The sequence below is a fragment of the Eucyclogobius newberryi genome, unplaced genomic scaffold (assembly GCF_026437365.1).
Source record: "Eucyclogobius newberryi isolate DKJ021-1_F unplaced genomic scaffold, fEucNew1.0.hap1 SCAF_4, whole genome shotgun sequence".
NCBI lineage: Eukaryota > Metazoa > Chordata > Actinopteri > Gobiiformes > Gobiidae > Eucyclogobius > Eucyclogobius newberryi.
Genome location: NW_027316056.1, coordinates 38,348,989 through 38,372,002, shown reverse-complemented (window position 1 = coordinate 38,372,002; position 23,014 = coordinate 38,348,989). Strand labels below are relative to the sequence as shown.

The window sequence follows — 23,014 nt, the reverse complement described above, 5'->3', positions numbered from 1 at the left end:
CATTTGGAACATACTCCTTAGGAGCATACTCCTTTGGAACATACTCCTTTGGAACATATTCCTTTGGAACATATTCCTTTGGAACATACTCCTTTGGAACATACTCCTTTGGAACATATTCCTTTGGAACATACTCCTTTGGAACATACTCCTTTGGAACATACTCCTTTGGAACATACTCCTTTGGAACATACTCCTTTGGAACATACTCCTTTGGAACATACTACTTTGGAACATACTCCTTTGGAACATACTCCTTTGGAACATACTCCTTAGGAACATACTCCTTAGGAACATACTCCTTAGGAACATACTCCTTAGGAACATACTCCTTAGGAACATACTCCTTAGGAACATACTCCTTAGGAACATACTCCTTTGGAACATACTCCTTTGGAACATACTCCTTTGGAACATATTCCTTTGGAACATATTCCTTTGGAACATACTCCTTTGGAACATACTCCTTTGGAACATACTCCTTTGGAACATACTCCTTAGGAACATATTCCTTTGGAACATATTCCTTAGGAACATACTCCTTAGGAACATACTCCTTAGGAACATACTCCTTTGGAACATACTCCTTTGGAACATATTCCTTTGGAACATATTCCTTTGGAACATATTCCTTTGGAACATAATCATTTGGAACATACTCCTTTGGAACATACTCTTTTGGAACATACTCTTTTGTATTCCTTTGGAACATACTCCTTTGGAACATACTCCTTTGGAACATACTCCTTTGGAACATACTCCTTAGGAACATACTCTTTTGTATTCCTTTGGAACATACTCCTTTGGAACATACTCCTTTGGAACATATTCCTTTGGAACATATTCCTTTGGAACATACTCCTTTGGAACATACTCCTTTGGAACATATTCCTTTGGAACATAATCCTTTGGAACATATTCCTTTGGAACATACTCCTTTGGAACATACTCTTTTGTATTCCTTTGGAACATACTCCTTTGGAACATACTCCTTTGGAACATACTCTTTTGTATTCCTTTGGAACACACTCCTTTGGAACATACTCCTTTGGAACATACTCCTTTGGAACATATTCCTTTGGAACATAATCCTTTGGAACATATTCCTTTGGAACATACTCCTTTGGAACATACTCTTTTGTATTCCTTTGGAACATACTCCTTTGGAACATACTCCTTTGGAACATACTCCTTTGGAACATACTCCTTTGGAACATACTCCTTTGGAACATACTCCTTTGGAACATAATCATTTGGAACATACTCCTTAGGAACATACTCCTTTGGAACATACTCCTTTGGAACATATTCCTTTGGAACATATTCCTTTGGAACATACTCCTTTGGAACATATTCCTTTGGAACATACTCCTTTGGAACATACTCCTTAGGAACATACTCCTTTGGAACATACTCCTTTGGAACATACTCCTTTGGAACATACTCCTTTGGAACATGATCATTTGGAACATACTCCTTTGGAACATACTCCTTTGGAACATACTCCTTAGGAACATACTCCTTAGGAACATACTCCTTTGGAACATACTCGTTTGGAACATACTCCTTTGGAACATATTCCTTTGGAACATATTCCTTTGGAACATACTCCTTTGGAACATACTCCTTTGGAACATACTCCTTAGGAACATATTCCTTTGGAACATATTCCTTAGGAACATACTCCTTAGGAACATACTCCTTAGGAACATACTCCTTTGGAACATACTCATTTGGAACATACTCCTTTGGAACATACTCTTTTGGAACATACTCTTTTGTATTCCTTTGGAACATACTCCTTTGGAACATAATCCTTTGGAACATACTCCTTTGGAACATACTCCTTAGGAACATACTCTTTTGTATTCCTTTGGAACATACTCCTTTGGAACATACTCCTTTGGAACATACTCCTTTGGAACATATTCCTTTGGAACATAATCCTTTGGAACATATTCCTTTGGAACATATTCCTTTGGAACATACTCCTTTGGAACATACTCCTTAGGAACATACTCCTTAGGAACATACTCCTTTGGAACATATTCCTTTGGAACATACTCCTTTGGAACATACTCCTTAGGAACATACTCCTTTTGAACATACTCCTTTGGAACATATTCCTTTGGAACATATTCCTTTGGAACATACTCCTTTGGAACATACTCCTTTGGAACATACTCCTTTGGAACATACTCCTTTGGAACATACTCCTTTGGAACATACTCCTTTGGAACATACTCCTTAGGAACATATTCCTTTGGAACATATTCCTTAGGAACATACTCCTTAGGAACATACTCCTTAGGAACATACTCCTTTGGAACATACTCCTTTGGAACATATTCCTTTGGAACATATTCCTTTGGAACATATTCCTTTGGAACATAATCATTTGGAACATACTCCTTTGGAACATACTCTTTTGGAACATACTCTTTTGTATTCCTTTGGAACATACTCCTTTGGAACATACTCCTTTGGAACATACTCCTTTGGAACATACTCCTTTGGAACATACTCCTTTGGAACATACTCCTTTGGAACATACTCCTTAGGAACATACTCTTTTGTATTCCTTTGGAACATACTCCTTTGGAACATATTCCTTTGGAACATACTCCTTTGGAACATATTCCTTTGGAACATATTCCTTTGGAACATACTCCTTTGGAACATATTCCTTTGGAACATAATCCTTTGGAACATATTCCTTTGGAACATACTCCTTTGGAACATACTCTTTTGTATTCCTTTGGAACATATTCCTTTGGAACATACTCCTTTGGAACATATTCCTTTGGAACATATTCTTTTGGAACATATTCCTTTGGAACATACTCCTTTGGAACATACTCCTTTGGAACATATTCCTTTGGAACATATTCCTTTGGAACATAATCCTTTGGAACATATTCCTTTGGAACATACTCCTTTGGAACATACTCTTTTGTATTCGTTTGGAACATACTCCTTTGGAACATACTCCTTTGGAACATACTCCTTTGGAACATACTCCTTTGGAACATACTCCTTAGGAACATACTCCTCAGGAACATATTCCTTTGGAACATATTCCTCTGGAACATATTCCTTTGGAACATACTCCTTTGGAACATACTCTTTTGTATTCCTTTGGAACACACTCCTTTGGAACATATTCCTTTGGAACATACTCCTTAGGAACATACTCCTTTGGAACATACTCCTTAGGAACATACTCCTTAGGAACATATTCCTTTGGAACATATTCCTTTGGAACATACTCCTTTGGAACATACTCCTTTGGAACATACTCTTTTGTATTTAATTTTTAAAACAAATATTATTATCATGTTGTTGTTGTTCTGTTATCTTTGTTGTTCTGTATTCTAAAATGATGATAGTACAAAGTGCTGTACCTTCTTGATTTCGCCGATGAAGCAGTCGATGAGGTGTTTGACCTGTGGGGCTTTGGCTGAGAACAGGATCAGCTTCTCATTGGTCAGATTGAACTCCAGCATGTTTTCAGACGGGATGGTAACAAACAGGATGTCCGCGTAACTGTGGCGGAAGTCACATGATCTCATGAGAGTGAGCGCGTTAGTTACAGTTCAGAACAAACCAAAGACAAAGACAAGTGAATAAAGATGAAAATGATACAAACAAATGCGGAATTGAAGTGCGTTTTATTCAAAATGGCCACATCGCTCAGCCCAAAGTAAGTCAGTGTTTGAGAAAAACTGGCAAACACAGAAAAACTAGCTGTAAAATGAGACAAAACCTTATATACCGCATTTTCCGGACTATAAGTTGCACCTTTTTTCATAGTTTAGCATTATACTCCAGAGTGACTTGTATGTGATATTATTTGTTATTTTCTCACTGACAACCACAAGAGGGCGCTTTAGGCTCTAAGCGACGCAGAAGAAGAATCTGCACTTCCTCTTCCTCTGGAGTTTGTGGAGTTGTTTAGAAGTGACACAGAGGAAGAAGAATTCAGTGGATTTAGTGATTTGGGGTAAAACTGATGCTTTGGTAAACTTGTTAGCATGTTCTTTATGCTATAGTTATCTGAATAACTGTTCATATGTTACGTTAACATACCAGACACTTACCACAGTTCTGTCTGTGCCTCATGTAGCTGAAGGTGTTAGCGTTAGCATACGTCATGTAGCTGAAGGTGTTAGCGTTAGCATACGTCAGGTATCTGAAGGTGTTAGCGTTAGCATAGTAAAATAGGCCCCGTGTGCTTACGTGTACGGCCTCAGCACTCTGAAGTAGTCCGGAGCGGCCACACTGCTCTTCACCGTCTTCAGCAGTTTGATTCCGCTGTGGGACACGGACAGCACCTGGACCCCGGTGCCTACGCTGCCCTGCACAGACACCACACCCACTGTTACACCTGGACCCCTGTGCCCACGCTGCCCTGCACAAAGACCACACCCACTGTTACACCTGGACCCCTGTGCCCACGCTGCCCTGCACAGACCACACCCACTGTTACACCTGGACCCCTGTGCCCACGCTGCCCTGCACAAAGACCACACCCACTGTTACACCTGGACCCCTGTGCCCACGCTGCCCTGCACAGACCACACCCACTGTTACACCTGGACCCCGGTGCCCACGCTGCCCTGCACAGACCACACCCACTGTTACACCTGGACCCCTGTGCCCACGCTGCCCTGCACAAAGACCACACCCACTGTTACACCTGGACCCCTGTGCCCACGCTGCCCTGCACAGACCACACCCACTGTTACACCTGGACCCCGGTGCCCACGCTGCCCTGCACAGACCACACCCACTGTTACACCTGGACCCCTGGACCCCTGTGCCCACGCTGCCCTGCACAGACCACACCCACTGTTACACCTGGACCCCTGGACCCCTGTGCCCACGCTGCCCTGCACAGACCACACCCACTGTTACACCTGGACCCCTGTGCCCACGCTGCCCTGCACAGACCACACCCACTGTTACACCTGGACCCCTGTGGCCACGCAGCCCTGCACAAAGACCACACCCACTGTTACACCTGGACCCCGGGGCCCTGTGCCCACGCAGCCCTGCACAAAGACCACACCCACTGTTACACCTGGACCCCGGGGCCCTGTGCCCTGTGCTCGAGGTGGGAGTGTCTCACCGATGCAGGGAAGAGCCTGGAGAAGTAGATCTCCCACGTTTCTCTTGCAGCATTAACGATGATCTTCTTCACGCTCTCATCCACCGGGTCCATGTTCTGCTCCACATTGTGCTTGGCTGTCACACACACACACACACACACACACAAATAATTGTTAGTCGACCAATCGAAACAATAATGGGAGGAGAGGGGAGGAGTGAGGAGGAGAGGGGAGGAGAGGGGAGGAGTGAGGAGGAGAGAGGAGGAGTGAGGAGGAGAGAGGAGGAAAGGGGAGGAGAGAGGAGGGGAGAGGAGGAGAGAGGAGGAGAGAGAGGAGGAGAGGGGAGGAGTGAGGAGGAGAGAGGAGGAAAGGGGAGGAGAGAGGAGGGGAGAGGAGGAGAGAGGAGGAGAGAGAGGAGGAGCCTACCAAACAGAGCCTTCATCTTCTGTCTTTCGTTGAGCGTGATGCGAACACAAGCCTCTGACAAAGTGTCATTCACGATCTGCAGAAGAAGAAGAAGCTTTATGTGGGCGGTGATCTCGTAACCATGGAGACAGTCGATATGTCACAGTGCTCGGATCATTTAGAAAAGTACCTGTTTGAAGATGAGGTCCAGCACTAGAGGACTGTTGAAGCTGTCCTTAGGGTAAAAGACCTGACACAACAAACACACTTATACTTTTATAAATATAATAACACCTGAATATGAAGTACTGGAGCTGTCAATCACCAATATTAGACAGTTTATATTGTACATTTTAAATACATTATCAGCCAAATAAAGGTTGAAATATTAATCTAAAGAGAGAAGATTTAAAAATAAAGTGTTATCAAAGACTATTTTAGACATTTTGATTTAATAATGTTTAATAATGTATTTGTGATAAAAAAAAAAAGTATTTTTGTCTGTGTTTTAGTGTGTATAGTGCAGTTAATGGTTATGATTATCAAAATACTAAGTATTATTTCAATACTCGACAAGGCACAATTATTATATAAGCACACAATATATTACCAAAGTCATTATTTGTAGTAGACAAAAAATATATTTATATAATCAAGTTGTGGTATTTCTATTATTTGTCTTTGTTGTCTATTAAAATAAATTAAAATATTTAAAATATTTAAAGCTCAAAATTTTAAAATTTAATTTTAATATGGCAAAACGGTTACTTCCAAATATAAATATTTAGAAAATAAATATATTGAGATAAAACCACTCTCAGAAGTACAATATTAAACGTTCTAATAGTTTTATTAGAATTGTTTCTTTGGTTTAAAGTTTTAGGTCTTTGGACCTAAAACATGAACTATTCCTGAACTTGTAACTCAGGCTCTAAAAGAGTAAAATATTCCATTATATGTGACTTTTGTATTTGGCAGTTTTAAAAGAGTGAAACAGGCCACACCTCCTTCCTCAGGTACAGCCTCCAGGGCACGTTAGTGTAGGTGTAATGCTCCTCGTTAGGAGCCTGATGGAGCTGAGTCTGCAGGGGCCCGGCCTCGATGGGAAGGTCCCTGGAAACTGCAGCAGAGAGAGTGATATCAGGAGCAAATATATATACATACATACATACATACATACATATATATATATATATATATATATATATATATATATATATATATATATATATATATATAAGTGTAAATGTGGAGTACTGAAGACCGCCTGTAGGGGACGCAGTTGTGACCGTGCAGTGTAAATGTGGAGTACTGAAGACCGCCTGTAGTGGACGCAGTTGTGACCGAGCAGTGTAAATGTGGAGTACTGAAGACCGCCTGTAGGGGACGCAGTTGTGACCGTGCAGTGTAAATGTGGAGTACAGAAGACCGCCTGTAGGGGACGCAGTTGTGACCGTGCAGTGTAAATGTGGAGTACTGAAGACCGCCTGTAGGGGACGCAGTTGTGACCGTGCAGTGTAAATGTGGAGTACAGAAGACCGCCTGTAGGGGACGCAGTTGTGACCGTGCAGTGTAAATGTGGAGTACTGAAGACCGCCTGTAGGGGACGCAGTTGTGACCGAGCAGTGTAAATGTGGTGTACTGAAGACCGCCTGTAGGGGACGCAGTTGTGACCGTGCAGTGTAAATGTGGAGTACAGAAGACCGCCTGTAGGGGACGCAGTTGTGACCGTGCAGTGTAAATGTGGAGTACTGAAGACCGCCTGTAGGGGACGCAGTTGTGACCGAGCAGTGTAAATGTAAGATAAGATATTCCTTTATTGTCCCACATGGGGAAATTTCATTGGTGCAACGCAGGTAGATACAGAGGTAGATACAGAAGAACAGATCACTTATAGGAAGTCTGAAAAACACTTTCAGTAGAAGATCTCCTATAAATAAATAAAAACTCCCATAGACAAATAAATAAATAAATAAATACCATTGCATGTGATCCCGACAGTAATTGCACATGAATATGTGTCACGACAGCACATAGACTGCACATGAATTTCACATGAATTGCACATGAATTCCAACAGCAATTGCACATATGACAGAATTGCACATCAGTATTAGGTTAGGTCAGTATTGCGAGTGTTCAGTACTAACAGTTTTTGTTATAAAGTCTGACAGCAGCAGGAAGGAAAGACCTACGGAACCTTTCCTTCGCACATCGAGGGTGGATCAGTCTCTCACTGAAGCTGCTCTCCAGAGCAGAGAGAGTGTCCTGCAGGGGGTGACACTCATGGTCCAGCATAGATGTGAATCTAGCCAGGACCCTCCTGTCCCCCACCTCCTGCACCGAGTCCAGAGCACAGCCCAGGACGGAGCTGGACTTCTTGATGACTCTGTCCAGCCTCTTCCTCGCCCTCTCTGTGATGCTGCTGCTCCAGCAGGCCACACCGTACAGGAGGGCTGATGCCACCACAGAGTCGTAGAAGGTCTTCAGGAGTGGCCCTGTCACTCCAAAAGACCTGAGTCTCCTCAGGAGGTAGAGCCGACTCTGGCTCTTCCTGTACAGTGCGTCTGTGTTATGAGTCCAGTCCAGTTTGTGGTTCAGATGAACACCCAGGTACTTGTATGAGTCCACTCTCTCAATGTCCCGTCCCTGGATGTTCACTGGCGAGGGGGCAGTGGGGTGGCGTCTGCGGAAATCCACCACCATCTCCTTGGTCTTCCCCGCGTTGATGAGGAGGTGGTTCCGCTGACACCAGTCCACAAAGTCCTGCGCCAGTCCTCTGTACTCCGCGTCATCGACGTCCGTGATGAGTCCGATGATGGCAGAGTCGTCAGAGAACTTCTGCAGGACACAGCTGTCCGTGTCATGTCTGAAGTCTGCAGTGTAAAGGGTGAAGAGAAAGGGCGCGAGGACAGTGCCCTGGGGCGCCCCCACACTGCAGGTCCGAGTGTCAGACACACAGTTCCGGGCTCTCACAAACTGGGGTCGGTCTGTGAGGTAGTCCAGGATCCACTCTGCCAGGTCATACTCCACACCAGCCGTCTCCAGCTTGTCCCTCAGGAGCAGCGGCTGGATGGTGTTGAAGGCGCTGGAAAGATCGAAGAACAGGATCCTCACAGAGCTGCCAGGCTTTTCCAGGTGAGAGAGAGAGCGGTGCAGCAGGGAGATGACGGCGTCCTCCACTCCGATGCCAGGCCGATATGCAAACTGCAGCGGGTCCATGGCTGAGCTCACGGTGGAGCGGAAGTGGTCCAGGACTAGCCGCTCCAGTGTCTTCATCAGGTGGGACGTGAGAGCCACTGGCCTGAAGCTGTTGAGGTCTTTGGGGTGCAGTGTCTTAGGCACAGGTACCAGACAGGAGGTCTTCCAGACCTGTGTTACCACCCTCAGCTTCAGGCTCATGTTGAAGACATGCTCCATCACTCCACACAGTTCATCTGCGCAGGACTTAAGGAGCCTGGGGCTGATGCCATCAGGTCCTGCTGCCTTCCTCACTTTAATCCTCTTCAGCTCACTCCTCACCTGTGCTGCTGTGACAGTCAGTGGTTGGCAGGGGGACCGTGTGCTGGGGGGATGGGTGAGTCCAGGCGAAGTGGGGAGCTGATGGTCCGGGGCAGATAAGCGAAGAGGAACAGATGCAGGGCATTGTCCAGCTGTGGAAGAGGGAGCATGCAGCTGTGCAGGGGGAGGGGCGGGTGACCGATCAAACCTCAAGAAGTGAGCATTTAAATCATTCACCCACTGTAGATCCCCCTCTGTCTGGGCAGGGGGGATTTTGAAGCCCGAGATGGTTTTCAGGCTCCTCCACACTCCCTGAATGTTCTTTTGCTGCAGCTGCTCCTCCATCCTCCTCTTGTAGCCGGCCTCAGCCTGCCTGATCTTCCTCCTCAGCTCCTTCTGCACAGTCCTCAGCTCCTCCTTGTTCCCTGACATGAAGGCTCTCTTCTTCTCCTTCAGCAGAGCCTTCAGTTCACGGTTAATCCATGGCTTGTTGTTTGGAAAACACCGCACCGTCCGGGAGGGAACAATGTTCTCAAAACAGAAGTTGATGTAGTCCGTGATGCACTCTGTGATGGTGTTGATGTCCTCCCCATGTGGGTCATAAAGCTCAGTCCAGACAGTGGTGCTGAAGCAGTCCCTCAGAGCCTCCTCGCTCTCAGCAGACCACATCCTCACCTCACGGGACACCACAGGCTGCCTGCGCACGATGGGTTCATACACAGGCCTCAGATGTACAAGGTTGTGGTCCGAGCTGCCCAGGGGAGGGAGGGGGGAAGAGGAATAAGCCTCCTTGGTGTTGGCAAAAAACAAGTCCAATGTTCTATTCTCTCTGGTGGGGCAGGTAACACACTGGGTGTATGTTGGTAGGACAGAAGAGGGAGAAGCGTGGTTAAAGTCACCAGAGATGAGGAAGAGAGCCTGTGGATGCTGTGTTTGCAGCCTACAAGTGCAGGAGAGCAGTGCTTCACAAGCATTTTCAGCATTGGCAGACGGGGTCACATAGACTGCGATTAAATGTGGAGTACTGAAGACCGCCTGTAGGGGACGCAGTTGTGCCCGAGCAGTGTAAATGTGGAGTACTGAAGACCGCCTGTAGGGGACGCAGTTGTGACCGTGCAGTGTAAATGTGGAGTACTGAAGACCGCCTGTAGGGGACGCACTTGGAGGAGGGGCAGGCAGGGGGCGCTCTCTGGCTCTGGCTTTGCTCTTGATAGGCTGAGGGGCCGGTGCAGGAGCAGGTGTGGGAGGGGCCACAGCGCTGGGGGCCGGCACAGGGGCCACAGGGCGGGGCTTGGGCTGAAAACAAAAACCACACGTGTATTGACTTGTTTACCTGATTATCATCATCGTGTGTGCGTGTTAGTGTGCGTGTGTATTTGTGTGTGCGTGTTTGTATGTGTGTGTTAGTGTGTGTTTGTGTGTGTTAGTGTGTGTTGGTGTGTGTGTGTGTTAGTGTGTGTATGTGTGTTTGAGTGTGTGTGTTAGTGTGTGTGTGTGTGTTTGAGTGTGTGTGTTAGTGTGTGTGTCTGTGTTAGTGTGTGTGTGTGTGTCTTAGTGTGTGTGTGTTAGTGTGTCTTAGTGTGTGTGTGTGTGTGTGTGTGTGTGTGTGTTAGTGTGTCTTAGTGTGTGTGTGTGTGTGTGTGTGTGTGTGTTAGTGTGTCTTAGTGTGTGTGTGTGTTAGTGTGTCTTAGTGTGTGTGTGTGGGTGTGTGTGTGTTAGTGCGCGTTAGTGTGCGTTAGTGTGTGTTTAATAGTGTGTGTACACTTGGAGCAGGAGGATTGTCCATCTGAGGCTTGAGGATCTGCAGAGCTTCATCTCGAGGAGTTTGTTTCTTTTTGAATTTCCCGTCTGGTCTTCTGTAATAATATAACATAATATAATATATATAATATAATATAATATAATATATATAGTATAATATAATATACTATAATATACTATAATATATATAATACAATAAATATATTATAATATATATATATATATATATTATAATATATATATATATATATATATATATATATATATATAATAAACATAATATAATATATAAAATATAATATATATAATATAATATATATAATATAGTATAATATAATATACATAATATAATATATATATATATAATATATATAATATAATATAATATAGTATACTATGTATAATATAATGTAATATAATATACATATAATATAATATATATAATATAATATACATAAGATATATATATGTATATGTGTATATATATAATATAATATATATAATATAATACAGTATAATATGTATAATATATTATAATATACATATAATATACATATAATATAACATATATAACATATATAATATAATATACATAATATAATATATATATATATATATATATATATATATATATAATACAATATAGTATAATATATATAATATAATATATAATATACATATAATATAAATATAATATATTATATATAATATAATATACTATAATGTACTATACTATAATATAGTATATATAATATAATATAGTATAATATAGTATAATATATATAATATACATATAATATACATATAATATAATATATATATAATATAATATACTATACTATAATATAAAATAATATACTATACTATAATATACTATAACATAATATAATATAATTTAATATATATAATATACATATAATATACATATAATATAATATATATATATATATATAATATAATATAATATACTATACTATACTATACTATAACATAATATACTATAACATAATATAATATAATTTAATATATATAATATACATATAATATAATATATATAATATAATATATATATATATATAATATAATATAATATACTATAATATAATATAATATAATATAATATACTATACTATACTATAACATAATATAATATAACATAATATAATATAATATAATGCTGTTCACTCACCTCTTCCCAGGAGGGAGGGGCTCGGGGGGAGGAGGGGGGGAGTTGTATCTTTTGATGATTTCTGTAAAACATAGAGAACGTTTTACATAAAGACACGTTTTTATCAAATATCATGTGATGGACACAAACCTCGGACGTCGGTGCTGGGCACTAGGTGGTCATTGAGCTGAGTGGAGTACTTCACCACGTCTACAGCAGGGGGCGGCGGAGAGGTGACCACAGGAGCTGAAGCACAGAAGAAGAGAAGCTCCTCAGACTCAAACATAGAAGAACTGAAGCTCCTCAGACTCAAACACAGAAGAACTGAAGCTCCTCAGACTCAAACACAGAAGAAGAACTGAAGCTCCTCAGACTCAAACATAGAAGAACTGAAGCTCCTCAGACTCAAACACAGAAGAAGAACTGAAGCTCCTCAGACTCAAACATAGAAGAAGAACTGAAGCTCCTCAGACTCAAACATAGAAGAAGAACTGAAGCTCCTCAGACTCAAACACAGAAGAACTGAAGCTCCTCTGACTCAAACACAGAAGAAGAACTGAAGCTCCTCAGACTCAAACACAGAAGAACTGAAGCTCCTCTGACTCAAACACAGAAGAAGAACTGAAGCTCCTCAGACTCAAACACAGAAGAAGAACTGAAGCTCCTCAGACTCAAACACAGAAGAAAGACTGAAGTTCCTCAGACTCAAACATAGAAGAACTGAAGCTCCTCAGACTCAAACACAGAAGAACTGAAGCTCCTCAGACTCAAACACAGAAGAAGAACTGAAGCTCCTCAGACTCAAACACAGAAGAAGAACTGAAGCTCCTCAGACTCAAACACAGAAGAACTGAAGCTCCTCTGACTCAAACACAGAAGAAGGACTGAAGTTCCTCAGACTCAAACATAGAAGAACTGAAGCTCCTCAGACTCAAACACAGAAGAAGAACTGAAGCTCCTCAGACTCAAACACAGAAGAACTGAAGCTCCTCAGACTCAAACACAGAAGAAGAACTGAAGCTCCTCAGACTCAAACATAGAAGAAGAACTGAAGCTCCTCAGACTCAAACATAGAAGAAGAACTGAAGCTCCTCAGACTCAAACATAGAAGAAGAACTGAAGCTCCTCAGACTCAAACATAGAAGAAGAACTGAAGCTCCTCAGACTCAGACACAGAAGAAGAACTGAAGCTCCTCAGACTCAAACATAGAAGAAGAACTGAAGCTCCTCAGACTCAGACACAGAAGAAGAACTGAAGCTCCTCAGACTCAAACACAGAAGAAGAACTGAAGCTCCTCAGACTCAAACATAGAAGAAGAACTGAAGTTCCTCAGACTCAAACATAGAAGACGAACTGAGGCTCCTCAGACTCAAACATAGAAGAAGAACTGAAGCTCCTCAGACTCAAACACAGAAGAACTGAAGTTCCTCAGACTCAAACATAGAAGAACTGAAGTTCCTCAGACTCAAACATAGAAGACGAACTGAGGCTCCTCAGACTCAAACATAGAAGAAGAACTGAAGCTCCTCAGACTCAAACACAGAAGAACTGAAGTTCCTCAGACTCAAACACAGAAGAAGAACTGAAGTTCCTCAGACTCAAACATAGAAGAACTGAAGCTCCTCAGACTCAAACACAGAAGAAGAACTGAAGCTCCTCAGACTCAAACACAGAAGAAGAACTGAAGCTCCTCAGACTCAAACACAGAAGAACTGAAGCTCCTCAGACTCAAACACAGAAGAAGAACTGAAGCTCCTCAGACTCAAACATAGAAGAAGAACTGAAGCTCCTCAGACTCAAACATAGAAGAAGAACTGAAGCTCCTCAGACTCAAACATAGAAGAAGAACTGAAGCTCCTCAGACTCAAACACAGAAGAAGAACTGAAGCTCCTCAGACTCAAACATAGAAGAAGAACTGAAGCTCCTCAGACTCAAACATAGAAGAAGAACTGAAGCTCCTCAGACTCAAACACAGAAGAACTGAAGCTCCTCAGACTCAAACACAGAAGAAGAACTGAAGCTCCTCAGACTCAAACATAGAAGAAGAACTGAAGCTCCTCAGACTCAAACATAGAAGAAGAACTGAAGCTCCTCAGACTCAAACATAGAAGAAGAACTGAAGCTCCTCAGACTCAAACATAGAAGAAGAACTGAAGCTCCTCAGACTCAAACACAGAAGAACTGAAGCTCCTCAGACTCAAACATAGAAGAAGAACTGAAGCTCCTCAGACTCAGACACAGAAGAACTGAAGTTCCTCAGACTCAAACATAGAAGAAGAACTGAAGCTCCTCAGACTCAAACACAGAAGAACTGAAGTTCCTCAGACTCAAACACAGAAGAACTGAAGCTCCTCAGACTCAAACACAGAAGAACTGAAGTTCCTCAGACTCACCGTGTTTCTTGGCCAGTTTGATCTCGTCTGTGCGCGTGGCCTTTCCCCTCTGGACACTGGCTCTGCCTGACTAACCATGAGCACAAAGAAGTCATGAGCACAAAGAAGTCACGAGAACAAAGAAGTCACGAGAACAAAGAAGTCATGAGCACAAAGAAGTCATGAGCACAAAGAAGTCACGAGAACAAAGAAGTCACGAGAACAAAGAAGTCATGAGCACAAAGAAGTCATGAGCACAAAGAAGTCATGAGCACAAAGAAGTCACGAGCACAAATAAGTCACGAGCACAAAGAAGTCATGAGAACAAACACGTTATGACATTGTGAGAATTCAAGAAGCAGAATATTCTAACAATTCTCAGATCAAATCACAAACATTTAACTCTTTTACATCGATGAATCAAAATCAGAAATATTGTGTTTTACAGTGATATTTTGGTATAAAAATGTGGCATTATATTTGTTGTGTCAAAACCGTGGCTTTGTTTACATTTATGATTTTGACGATCAAATTACTAAAAATCAAATCTAACTTTACGGGTTTTAATCCTATTGAGCGTAACGAACCTCATTGGCCGACCCGTTCACTCTGGGCTGCTGTGATTGGCCGGCCGTGGGCTGTGCCTGGCTCTGGGACGCGGCGGCGGCAGGGGCGGCGGCAGGGGCAGGGGCGGCTGGGGCGGGGTCGTGGGCGTGAGCGGGGGCGTAGGGGCTGGTGGGCACGTCCGCAGGGCCGTACGGCGAGGGGGTGAAGTTAGCGTACGGGCTGGGGGGCATGTTGGCGTACGGGCTCGGGGGGACGCCGGCGTAGGGGCTGGCGGGGGCGTAGGGGCTGGCGGGGTGGTGGGGCAGGGGGCTGGACGGGGGGCTGGTGACGGGCGAGGTGGGCGGGCTGGACACTGGGCTGACCATGGCCATCGCGTTCATGGTCACCTGCTGCGCCTGGCGAAAGAGAGGGACGCGGGGTTAGCTAAACGTGGCTAAACAACGCTAAAAACCCATTCGTTATAATGTAGAAGAGCTGCTCCATAACTACCACAGCAAACATGGATTTATTGGAGTTAAACTGAGACAAACAAACACATGAAGACGTCAAACTGATCCAAAATTTGTGTAAATATCCAAACGTACTAACGGTAGCGTCGGGATTGGCGCAAGCAATGTTAGCGCACATGCTAGTTCTGCTTAAAGTACACATAATTCACCAGGAAACGAGTTAAACGAAGAGTAAATGAGTTCCAAACATGACGCGTTGTATCTGCAGAGTGTCATCTCTAGGAACATGATTTCATGACAAAAAAATCAACAACAAAAAAAGAAAGTAAAATTGTAAACTTTCCCAAACATTTCAAACTAGAAAATATTTTTTTTAAATGTTTACTAAATTTTTGTAAAATATGTTATATACCGCTGCACTTTAAATCAAATTATGATCAGAGTTCCAAATACAGACATGAAGACGTGAGAAACTGATCCAAATTTGTGTAAATATCCAAACACGCTAACGATAGCTTCGGGATTAGCGCTAGCAATGTTAGCGCCACATGCTAGTTCTGCTCAACGGACACATAATTCACCAGGAAACGAGTTAAAAAAAAGATGAACAAACGAGTTCCAAACATGACGCGTTGTATCTACAGCTCGTCATCTCTAGGAACATGAGTTTATGACAAAAAATCTGTAAAAATAAAAATAAAAAGTAAAATTATAAACTTCCCCAAACATTTCAAAAGAGACATTTTTTTTAAATTCATTATTATGTTCACTAAGTGTAAATATGCGATATATCTCTGCACTTTAAATCTAATTATATTCATAACAATATAATAATGATAATCGCCTTTGTGCCCGTCTAAACGCGGGTGCATTTTAGCTACAGACCCAAATATGAAGTTATTTTCAGACTTAAAGGGGCACTAAGTATCTTCTTCTTGTCTCTGTGAATATAGTCCTGACTTGCCTGGAATGTTCCACAGTCCGGCTTTATTATAGGCGTTTCTAAAGCAGGAAAAAAAAACTTGAAAAACATATATCGTCATCGTTTAAACGTAAGATATCCTCTGGGTTTAAGGACGAGGATGTGAAACGCCCACCGCGGAACCTTTTAGCCAATAAGCCGCCTCTAAAATCCCGTTTGACCTTGCACCTGTGGCTCATGTTCCACAGTACGGCATTACACGTCTCCGTAGAGATTGTTAGCTAAGCCGTTACCATGATGACGGCCTGCTGGTTGGCGATGGTCTGCTGCTGCTGGGCCAGGACCGCCTGTTGGGCATCTGCAGGGCACAAACACACAGTAAGACCCCGCCCCCGTTACCATGACGTCAGTTTACAGCGCTGAGAGGAGAAGCCGGGAATCTGATTATTCATTATAATCCCAAGATCAAAGGAATAAACTCAGAGGAAGTGTGAAGTGTGTTTTGATCAGGAAGTTTAAAGCGCCCCCTTCAGGCCGGACCACGCAATGAACTAAAATGCAGTTGATATAAATTCAGAAATGTTGCTTAAAATGGTAAACATGTTATCACAGAATTGCTCATTTTCTAGGTTAATAATTTCACTTCCTGGTTGTAATAGATGACATCACAGTAGGAAATTACCCAGCAAACACTGGGCCAAAACTCATCTAATGTCACAATTTTTTATTTGACAAATAGAAATATATGAGAGCGACTTTATTTTGTTGAATTAATGTTTAGAGGGATTAAAAAAAAGTTGTTTCTTTGTGTAAATTCTGCATAAACTTGATATCACTTCCTGTATGAGTGTCCCTGGTGTGATGTCACTTCCTGTCATTTTCTACAGATTTTTTTCAACGTTTTCTCCACAAATACCTGCTCAATAGGTGTAAAACTATAATTCATCTGTCACTTTAAGTCACATTAATTTCACTTTATTATGTTAATTCCATGATTATTACATCAGACCATCATCATCTACCACATAAACGACTTGTCATGAACTAATGATGTGACAGAAGTAATAAAACTATGTTATGATACGAAAAGTGCAAAAAATAGACACTTATATGTAATGTCTTTATACGTCTGAAACGTCTAATGAAGGTGACAGTGCTAATGAAGGCAACAGTGCTAATGAAGGCGACAGTGCTAATGAAGGCAACAGTGCTAATGAAGGCGACAGTGCTAATGAAGGCGACAGTGCTAATGAAGGCAGCAGTGCTAATGAAGGCGACAGTGCTAATGAAGGCGACAGTGCTAATGAAGGCAGCAGTGCTAATGAAGGCAACAGTGCTAATGAAGGCGACAGTGCTAATGAAGGCGACAGTGCTAAGCTAATGAAGGCGACAGTGCTAATGAAGGCGACAGTGCTAATGAAGGCGACAGTGCTAATGAAGGCGACAGTGCTAATGAAGGCGACAGTGCTAATGAAGGCAACAGTGCTAATGAAGGTGACAGTGCTAATGAAGGCGACAGTGCTAATGAAGGCGACAGTGCTAATGAAGGTGACAGGCTAATGAAGGCGACAGTGCTAATGAAGGTGACAGCGCTAATGAAGGCGACAGTGCTAATGAAGGCGACAGTGCAGGCGACAGTGCTAATGAAGGCGACAGTGAAGGCGACAGTGCTAATGAAGGTGACAGTGCTAATGAAGGCGACAGTGCTAATGAAGGCAGCAGTGCTAATGAAGGCGACAGTGCTAATGAAGGCGACAGTGCTAATGAAGGCAGCAGTGCTAATGAAGGCAACAGTGCTAATGAAGGCAACAGTGCTAATGAAGGCGACAGTGCTAATGAAGGCGACAGTGCTAAGCTAATGAAGGCGACAGTGCTAATGAAGGCGACAGTGCTAATGAAGGCGACAGTGCTAATGAAGGCGACAGTGCTAATGAAGGCAGCAGTGCTAATGAAGGCAACAGTGCTAATGAAGGTGACAGTGCTAATGAAGGCGACAGTGCTAATGAAGGCGACAGTGCTAATGAAGGTGACAGGCTAATGAAGGCGACAGTGCTAATGAAGGTGACAGCGCTAATGAAGGCGACAGTGCTAATGAAGGCGACAGTGCAGGCGACAGTGCTAATGAAGGCGACAGTGAAGGCGACAGTGCTAATGAAGGTGACAGTGCTCATGAAGGCAGCAGTGCTAATGAAGGCGACAGTGCTAATGAAGGTGACAGTGCTCATGAAGGCGACAGTGCTAATGAAGGTGACAGCGCTAATGAAGGCGACAGTGCTAATGAAGGCGACTGTGCAGGCGACAGTGCTAATGAAGGTGACAGTGCTAATGAAGGCGACAGTGCTAATGAAGGCAGCAGTGCTAATGAAGGCGACAGTGCTAATGAAGGCGACAGTGCTAATGAAGGCAGCAGTGCTAATGAAGGCAACAGTGCTAATGAAGGCGACAGTGCTAATGAAGGCGACAGTGCTAAGCTAATGAAGGCGACAGTGCTAATGAAGGCGACAGTGCTAATGAAGGCGACAGTGCTAATGAAGGCAGCAGTGCTAATGAAGGCAACAGTGCTAATGAAGGTGACAGTGCTAATGAAGGCGACAGTGCTAATGAAGGCGACAGTGCTAATGAAGGTGACAGGCTAATGAAGGCGACAGTGCTAATGAAGGTGACAGCGCTAATGAAGGCGACAGTGCTAATGAAGGCGACAGTGCAGGCGACAGTGCTAATGAAGGCGACAGTGAAGGCGACAGTGCTAATGAAGGTGACAGTGCTCATGAAGGCAGCAGTGCTAATGAAGGCGACAGTGCTAATGAAGGTGACAGTGCTCATGAAGGCGACAGTGCTAATGAAGGTGACAGCGCTAATGAAGGCGACAGTGCTAATGAAGGCGACTGTGCAGGCGACAGTGCTAATGAAGGTGACAGTGCTAATGAAGGCGACAGTGCTAATGAAGGTGACAGTGCTAATGAAGGCGACAGTGCTAATGAAGGCGACAGTGCTAATGAAGGCGACAGTGCTAATGAAGGCGACAGTGCAGGCGACAGTGCTAATGAAGGTGACAGTGCTCATGAAGGCGACAGTGCTCATGAAGGCAGCAGTGCTAATGAAGGCGACAGTGCTAATGAAGGCGACAGTGCTAATGAAGGCGACAGTGCTAATGAAGGCGACAGTGCAGGCGACAGTGCTAATGAAGGTGACAGTGCTAATGAAGGCGACAGTGCTCATGAAGGCAGCAGTGCTAATGAAGGCGACAGTGCTAATGAAGGCGACAGTGCTAATGAAGGCAGCAGTGCTAATGAAGGCGACAGTGCTAATGAAGGCAGCAGTGCTAATGAAGGTGACAGTGCTAATGAAGGCGACAGTGCTAATGAAGGCAGCAGTGCTAATGAAGGCAGCAGTGCTAATGAAGGCGACAGTGCTAATGAAGGCAGCAGTGCTAATGAAGGCGACAGTGCTAATGAAGGCAGCAGTGCTAATGAAGGCAACAGTGCTAATGAAGGCGACAGTGCTAATGAAGGCGACAGTGCTAATGAAGGCGACAGTGCAGGCGACAGTGCTAATGAAGGTGACAGTGCTAATGAAGGCGACAGTGCTCATGAAGGCAGCAGTGCTAATGAAGGCGACAGTGCTAATGAAGGCGACAGTGCTAATGAAGGCGACAGTGCTAATGAAGGCGACAGTGCAGGCGACAGTGCTAATGAAGGTGACAGTGCTAATGAAGGCGACAGTGCTCATGAAGGCAGCAGTGCTAATGAAGGCGACAGTGCTAATGAAGGCGACAGTGCTAATGAAGGCAGCAGTGCTAATGAAGGCGACAGTGCTAATGAAGGCAGCAGTGCTAATGAAGGTGACAGTGCTAATGAAGGCGACAGTGCTAATGAAGGCAGCAGTGCTAATGAAGGCAACAGTGCTAATGAAGTCAGCAGTGCTAATGAAGGCGACAGTGCTAATGAAGGCGACAGTGCTAATGAAGGCAGCTGTGCTAATGAAGGCAACAGTGCTAATGAAGGCGACAGTGCTAATGAAGGCAGCAGTGCTAATGAAGGTGACAGTGCTAATGAAGGCAACAGTGCTAATGAAGGCAACAGTGCTAATGAAGGCAACAGTGCTAATGAAGGTGACAGTGCTCATGAAGGCGACAGTGCTCATGAAGGCAGCAGTGCTAATGAAGGCGACAGTGCTAATGAAGGCGACAGTGCTAATGAAGGCGACAGTGCTAATGAAGGCAGCAGTGCTAATGAAGGGGACAGTGCTAATGAAGGCAGCAGTGCTAATGAAGGCAACAGTGCTAATGAAGGCGACAGTGCTAATGAAGGCAGCAGTGCTAATGAAGGCAACAGTGCTAATGAAGTCAGCAGTGCTAATGAAGGCGACAGTGCTAATGAAGGCGACAGTGCTAATGAAGGCAGCAGTGCTAATGAAGGCAACAGTGCTAATGAAGGCGACAGTGCTAATGAAGGCAGCAGTGCTAATGAAGGCGACAGTGCTAATGAAGGCAGCAGTGCTAATGAAGGCAACAGTGCTAATGAAGGCGACAGTGCTAATGAAGGCAGCAGTGCTAATGAAGGCGACAGTGCTAATGAAGGCGACAGTGCTAATGAAGGCGACAGTGCTAATGAAGGCAGCAGTGCTAATGAAGGCAGCAGTGCTAATGAAGGTGACAGTGCTAATGAAGGCGACAGTGCTAATGAAGGCGACAGTGCTAATGAAGGCGACAGTGCTAAGCTAATGAAGGCGACAGTGCTAATGAAGGCGACAGTGCTAATGAAGGTGACAGTGCTAATGATGGCGACAGTGCTAATGAAGGTGACAGTGCTAATGAAGGTGACAGTGCTAATGAAGGTGACAGTGCTAATGAAGGCGACAGTGCTAATGAAGGCGACAGTGCAGGCGACAGTGCTAATGAAGGCGACAGTACTCATGAAGGCAGCAGTGCTAATGAAGGTGACAGTGCTAATGAAGGCGACAGTGCTAATGAAGGCGACAGTGCTCATGAAGGCGACAGTGCTAATGAAGGCAGCAGTGCTAATGAAGGCAGCAGTGCTAATGAAGGCAACAGTGCTAATGAAGGCGACAGTGCTAATGAAGGCAACAGTGCTAATGAAGGCAGCAGTGCTAATGAAGGCGGCAGTGCTAATGAAGGCAACAGTGCTAATGAAGGCGACAGTGCTAATGAAGGCGACAGTGCTAAGCTAATGAAGGCGACAGTGCTAATGAAGGCGACAGTGCTAATGAAGGCGACAGTGCTAATGAAGGTGACAGTGCTCATGAAGGCGACAGTGCTAATGAAGGCAGCAGTGCTAATGAAGGCGACAGTGCTAATGAAGGCGACAGTGCTAATGAAGGCGACAGTGCTAATGAAGGCAGCAGTGCTAATGAAGGCAACAGTGCTAATGAAGGCAGCAGTGCTAATGAAGGCAACAGTGCTAATGAAGGCAGCAGTGCTAATGAAGGCAACAGTGCTAATGAAGGCGACAGTGCTAATGAAGGCAGCAGTGCTAATGAAGGCGACAGTGCTAATGAAGGCAGCAGTGCTAATGAAGGCAACAGTGCTAATGAAGGCGACAGTGCTAATGAAGGCAGCAGTGCTAATGAAGGCAGCAGTGCTAATGAAGGCGACAGTGCTAATGAAGGCGACAGTGCTAATGAAGGCGACAGTGCTAATGAAGGCGACAGTGCTAATGAAGGCAGCAGTGCTAATGAAGGTGACAGTGCTAATGAAGGCGACAGTGCTAATGAAGGCGACAGTGCTAATGAAGGCAACAGTGCTAATGAAGGCGGCAGTGCTAATTAAGGCGGCAGTGCTAATGAAAGCAGCAGTGCTAATGAAGGCAACAGTGCTAATGAAGGCGACAGTGCTAATGAAGGCGACAGTGCTAGTGAAGGCGACAGTGCTAATGAAGGCGACAGTGCTAGTGAAGGCGACAGTGCTAGTGAAGGCGACAGTGCAGGCGACAGTGCTAATGAAGGTGACAGTGCTCATGAAGGCGACAGTGCTCATGAAGGCAGCAGTGCTAATGAAGGCAGCAGTGCTAATGAAGGCGACAGTGCTAATTAAGGCAACAGTGCTAATGAAGGCAGCAGTGCTAATGAAGGCAACAGTGCTAATGAAGGCGACAGTGCTAATGAAGGCAGCAGTGCTAATGAAGGCAACAGTGCTAATGAAGGCAGCAGTGCTAATGAAGGCAACAGTGCTAATGAAGGCGACAGTGCTAATGAAGGCAGCAGTGCTAATGAAGGTGACAGTGCTAATGAAGGCGACAGTGCTAATGAAGGCAGCAGTGCTAATGAAGGCGACAGTGCTAATGAAGGCAACAGTGCTCATGAAGGCAGCAGTGCTAATGAAGGCAACAGTGCCAATGAAGGCAGCAGTGCTAATGAAGGCGACAGTGCTAATGAAGGCGACAGTGCTAATGAAGGCAGCAGTGCTAATGAAGGCGACAGTGCTAATGAAGGCAGCAGTGCTAATGAAGGCAACAGTGCTAATGAAGGCGACAGTGCTAATGAAGGCAGCAGTGCTAATGAAGGCGACAGTGCTAATGAAGGCGACAGTGCTAATGAAGGCGACAGTGCTAATGAAGGCGACAGTGCTAATGAAGGCAGCAGTGCTAATGAAGGTGACAGTGCTAATGAAGGCGACAGTGCTAATGAAGGCGACAGTGCTAATGAAGGCAACAGTGCTCATGAAGGCAGCAGTGCTAATGAAGGCAGCAGTGCTAATGAAGGCGACAGTGCTAATGAAGGTGACAGTGCTAATGAAGG

General features: G+C 44.0%; 1 protein-coding gene across 1 annotated transcript in view; it reads right to left on the bottom strand.

Annotated features, from left to right (window-relative positions):
- Positions 1–23,014, bottom strand: part of LOC140378032 (unconventional myosin-XV-like) — a 130,133-nt gene that overhangs the window by 54,750 nt on the left and 52,369 nt on the right. Inside the window, exons 42-54 of the mRNA XM_072463662.1 lie at positions 16,552–16,616; positions 14,908–15,282; positions 14,342–14,411; positions 12,097–12,192; positions 11,968–12,028; positions 10,780–10,873; positions 10,178–10,313; positions 6,521–6,636; positions 5,707–5,766; positions 5,538–5,613; positions 5,132–5,247; positions 4,240–4,358; positions 3,405–3,546 (exon numbers count right to left, since the gene is read on the bottom strand). Coding sequence (XP_072319763.1) covers positions 3,405–3,546; positions 4,240–4,358; positions 5,132–5,247; positions 5,538–5,613; positions 5,707–5,766; positions 6,521–6,636; positions 10,178–10,313; positions 10,780–10,873; positions 11,968–12,028; positions 12,097–12,192; positions 14,342–14,411; positions 14,908–15,282; positions 16,552–16,616 — 1,526 coding nt within the window. The remainder of the gene's footprint in view (positions 1–3,404; positions 3,547–4,239; positions 4,359–5,131; positions 5,248–5,537; positions 5,614–5,706; positions 5,767–6,520; positions 6,637–10,177; positions 10,314–10,779; positions 10,874–11,967; positions 12,029–12,096; positions 12,193–14,341; positions 14,412–14,907; positions 15,283–16,551; positions 16,617–23,014) is intronic.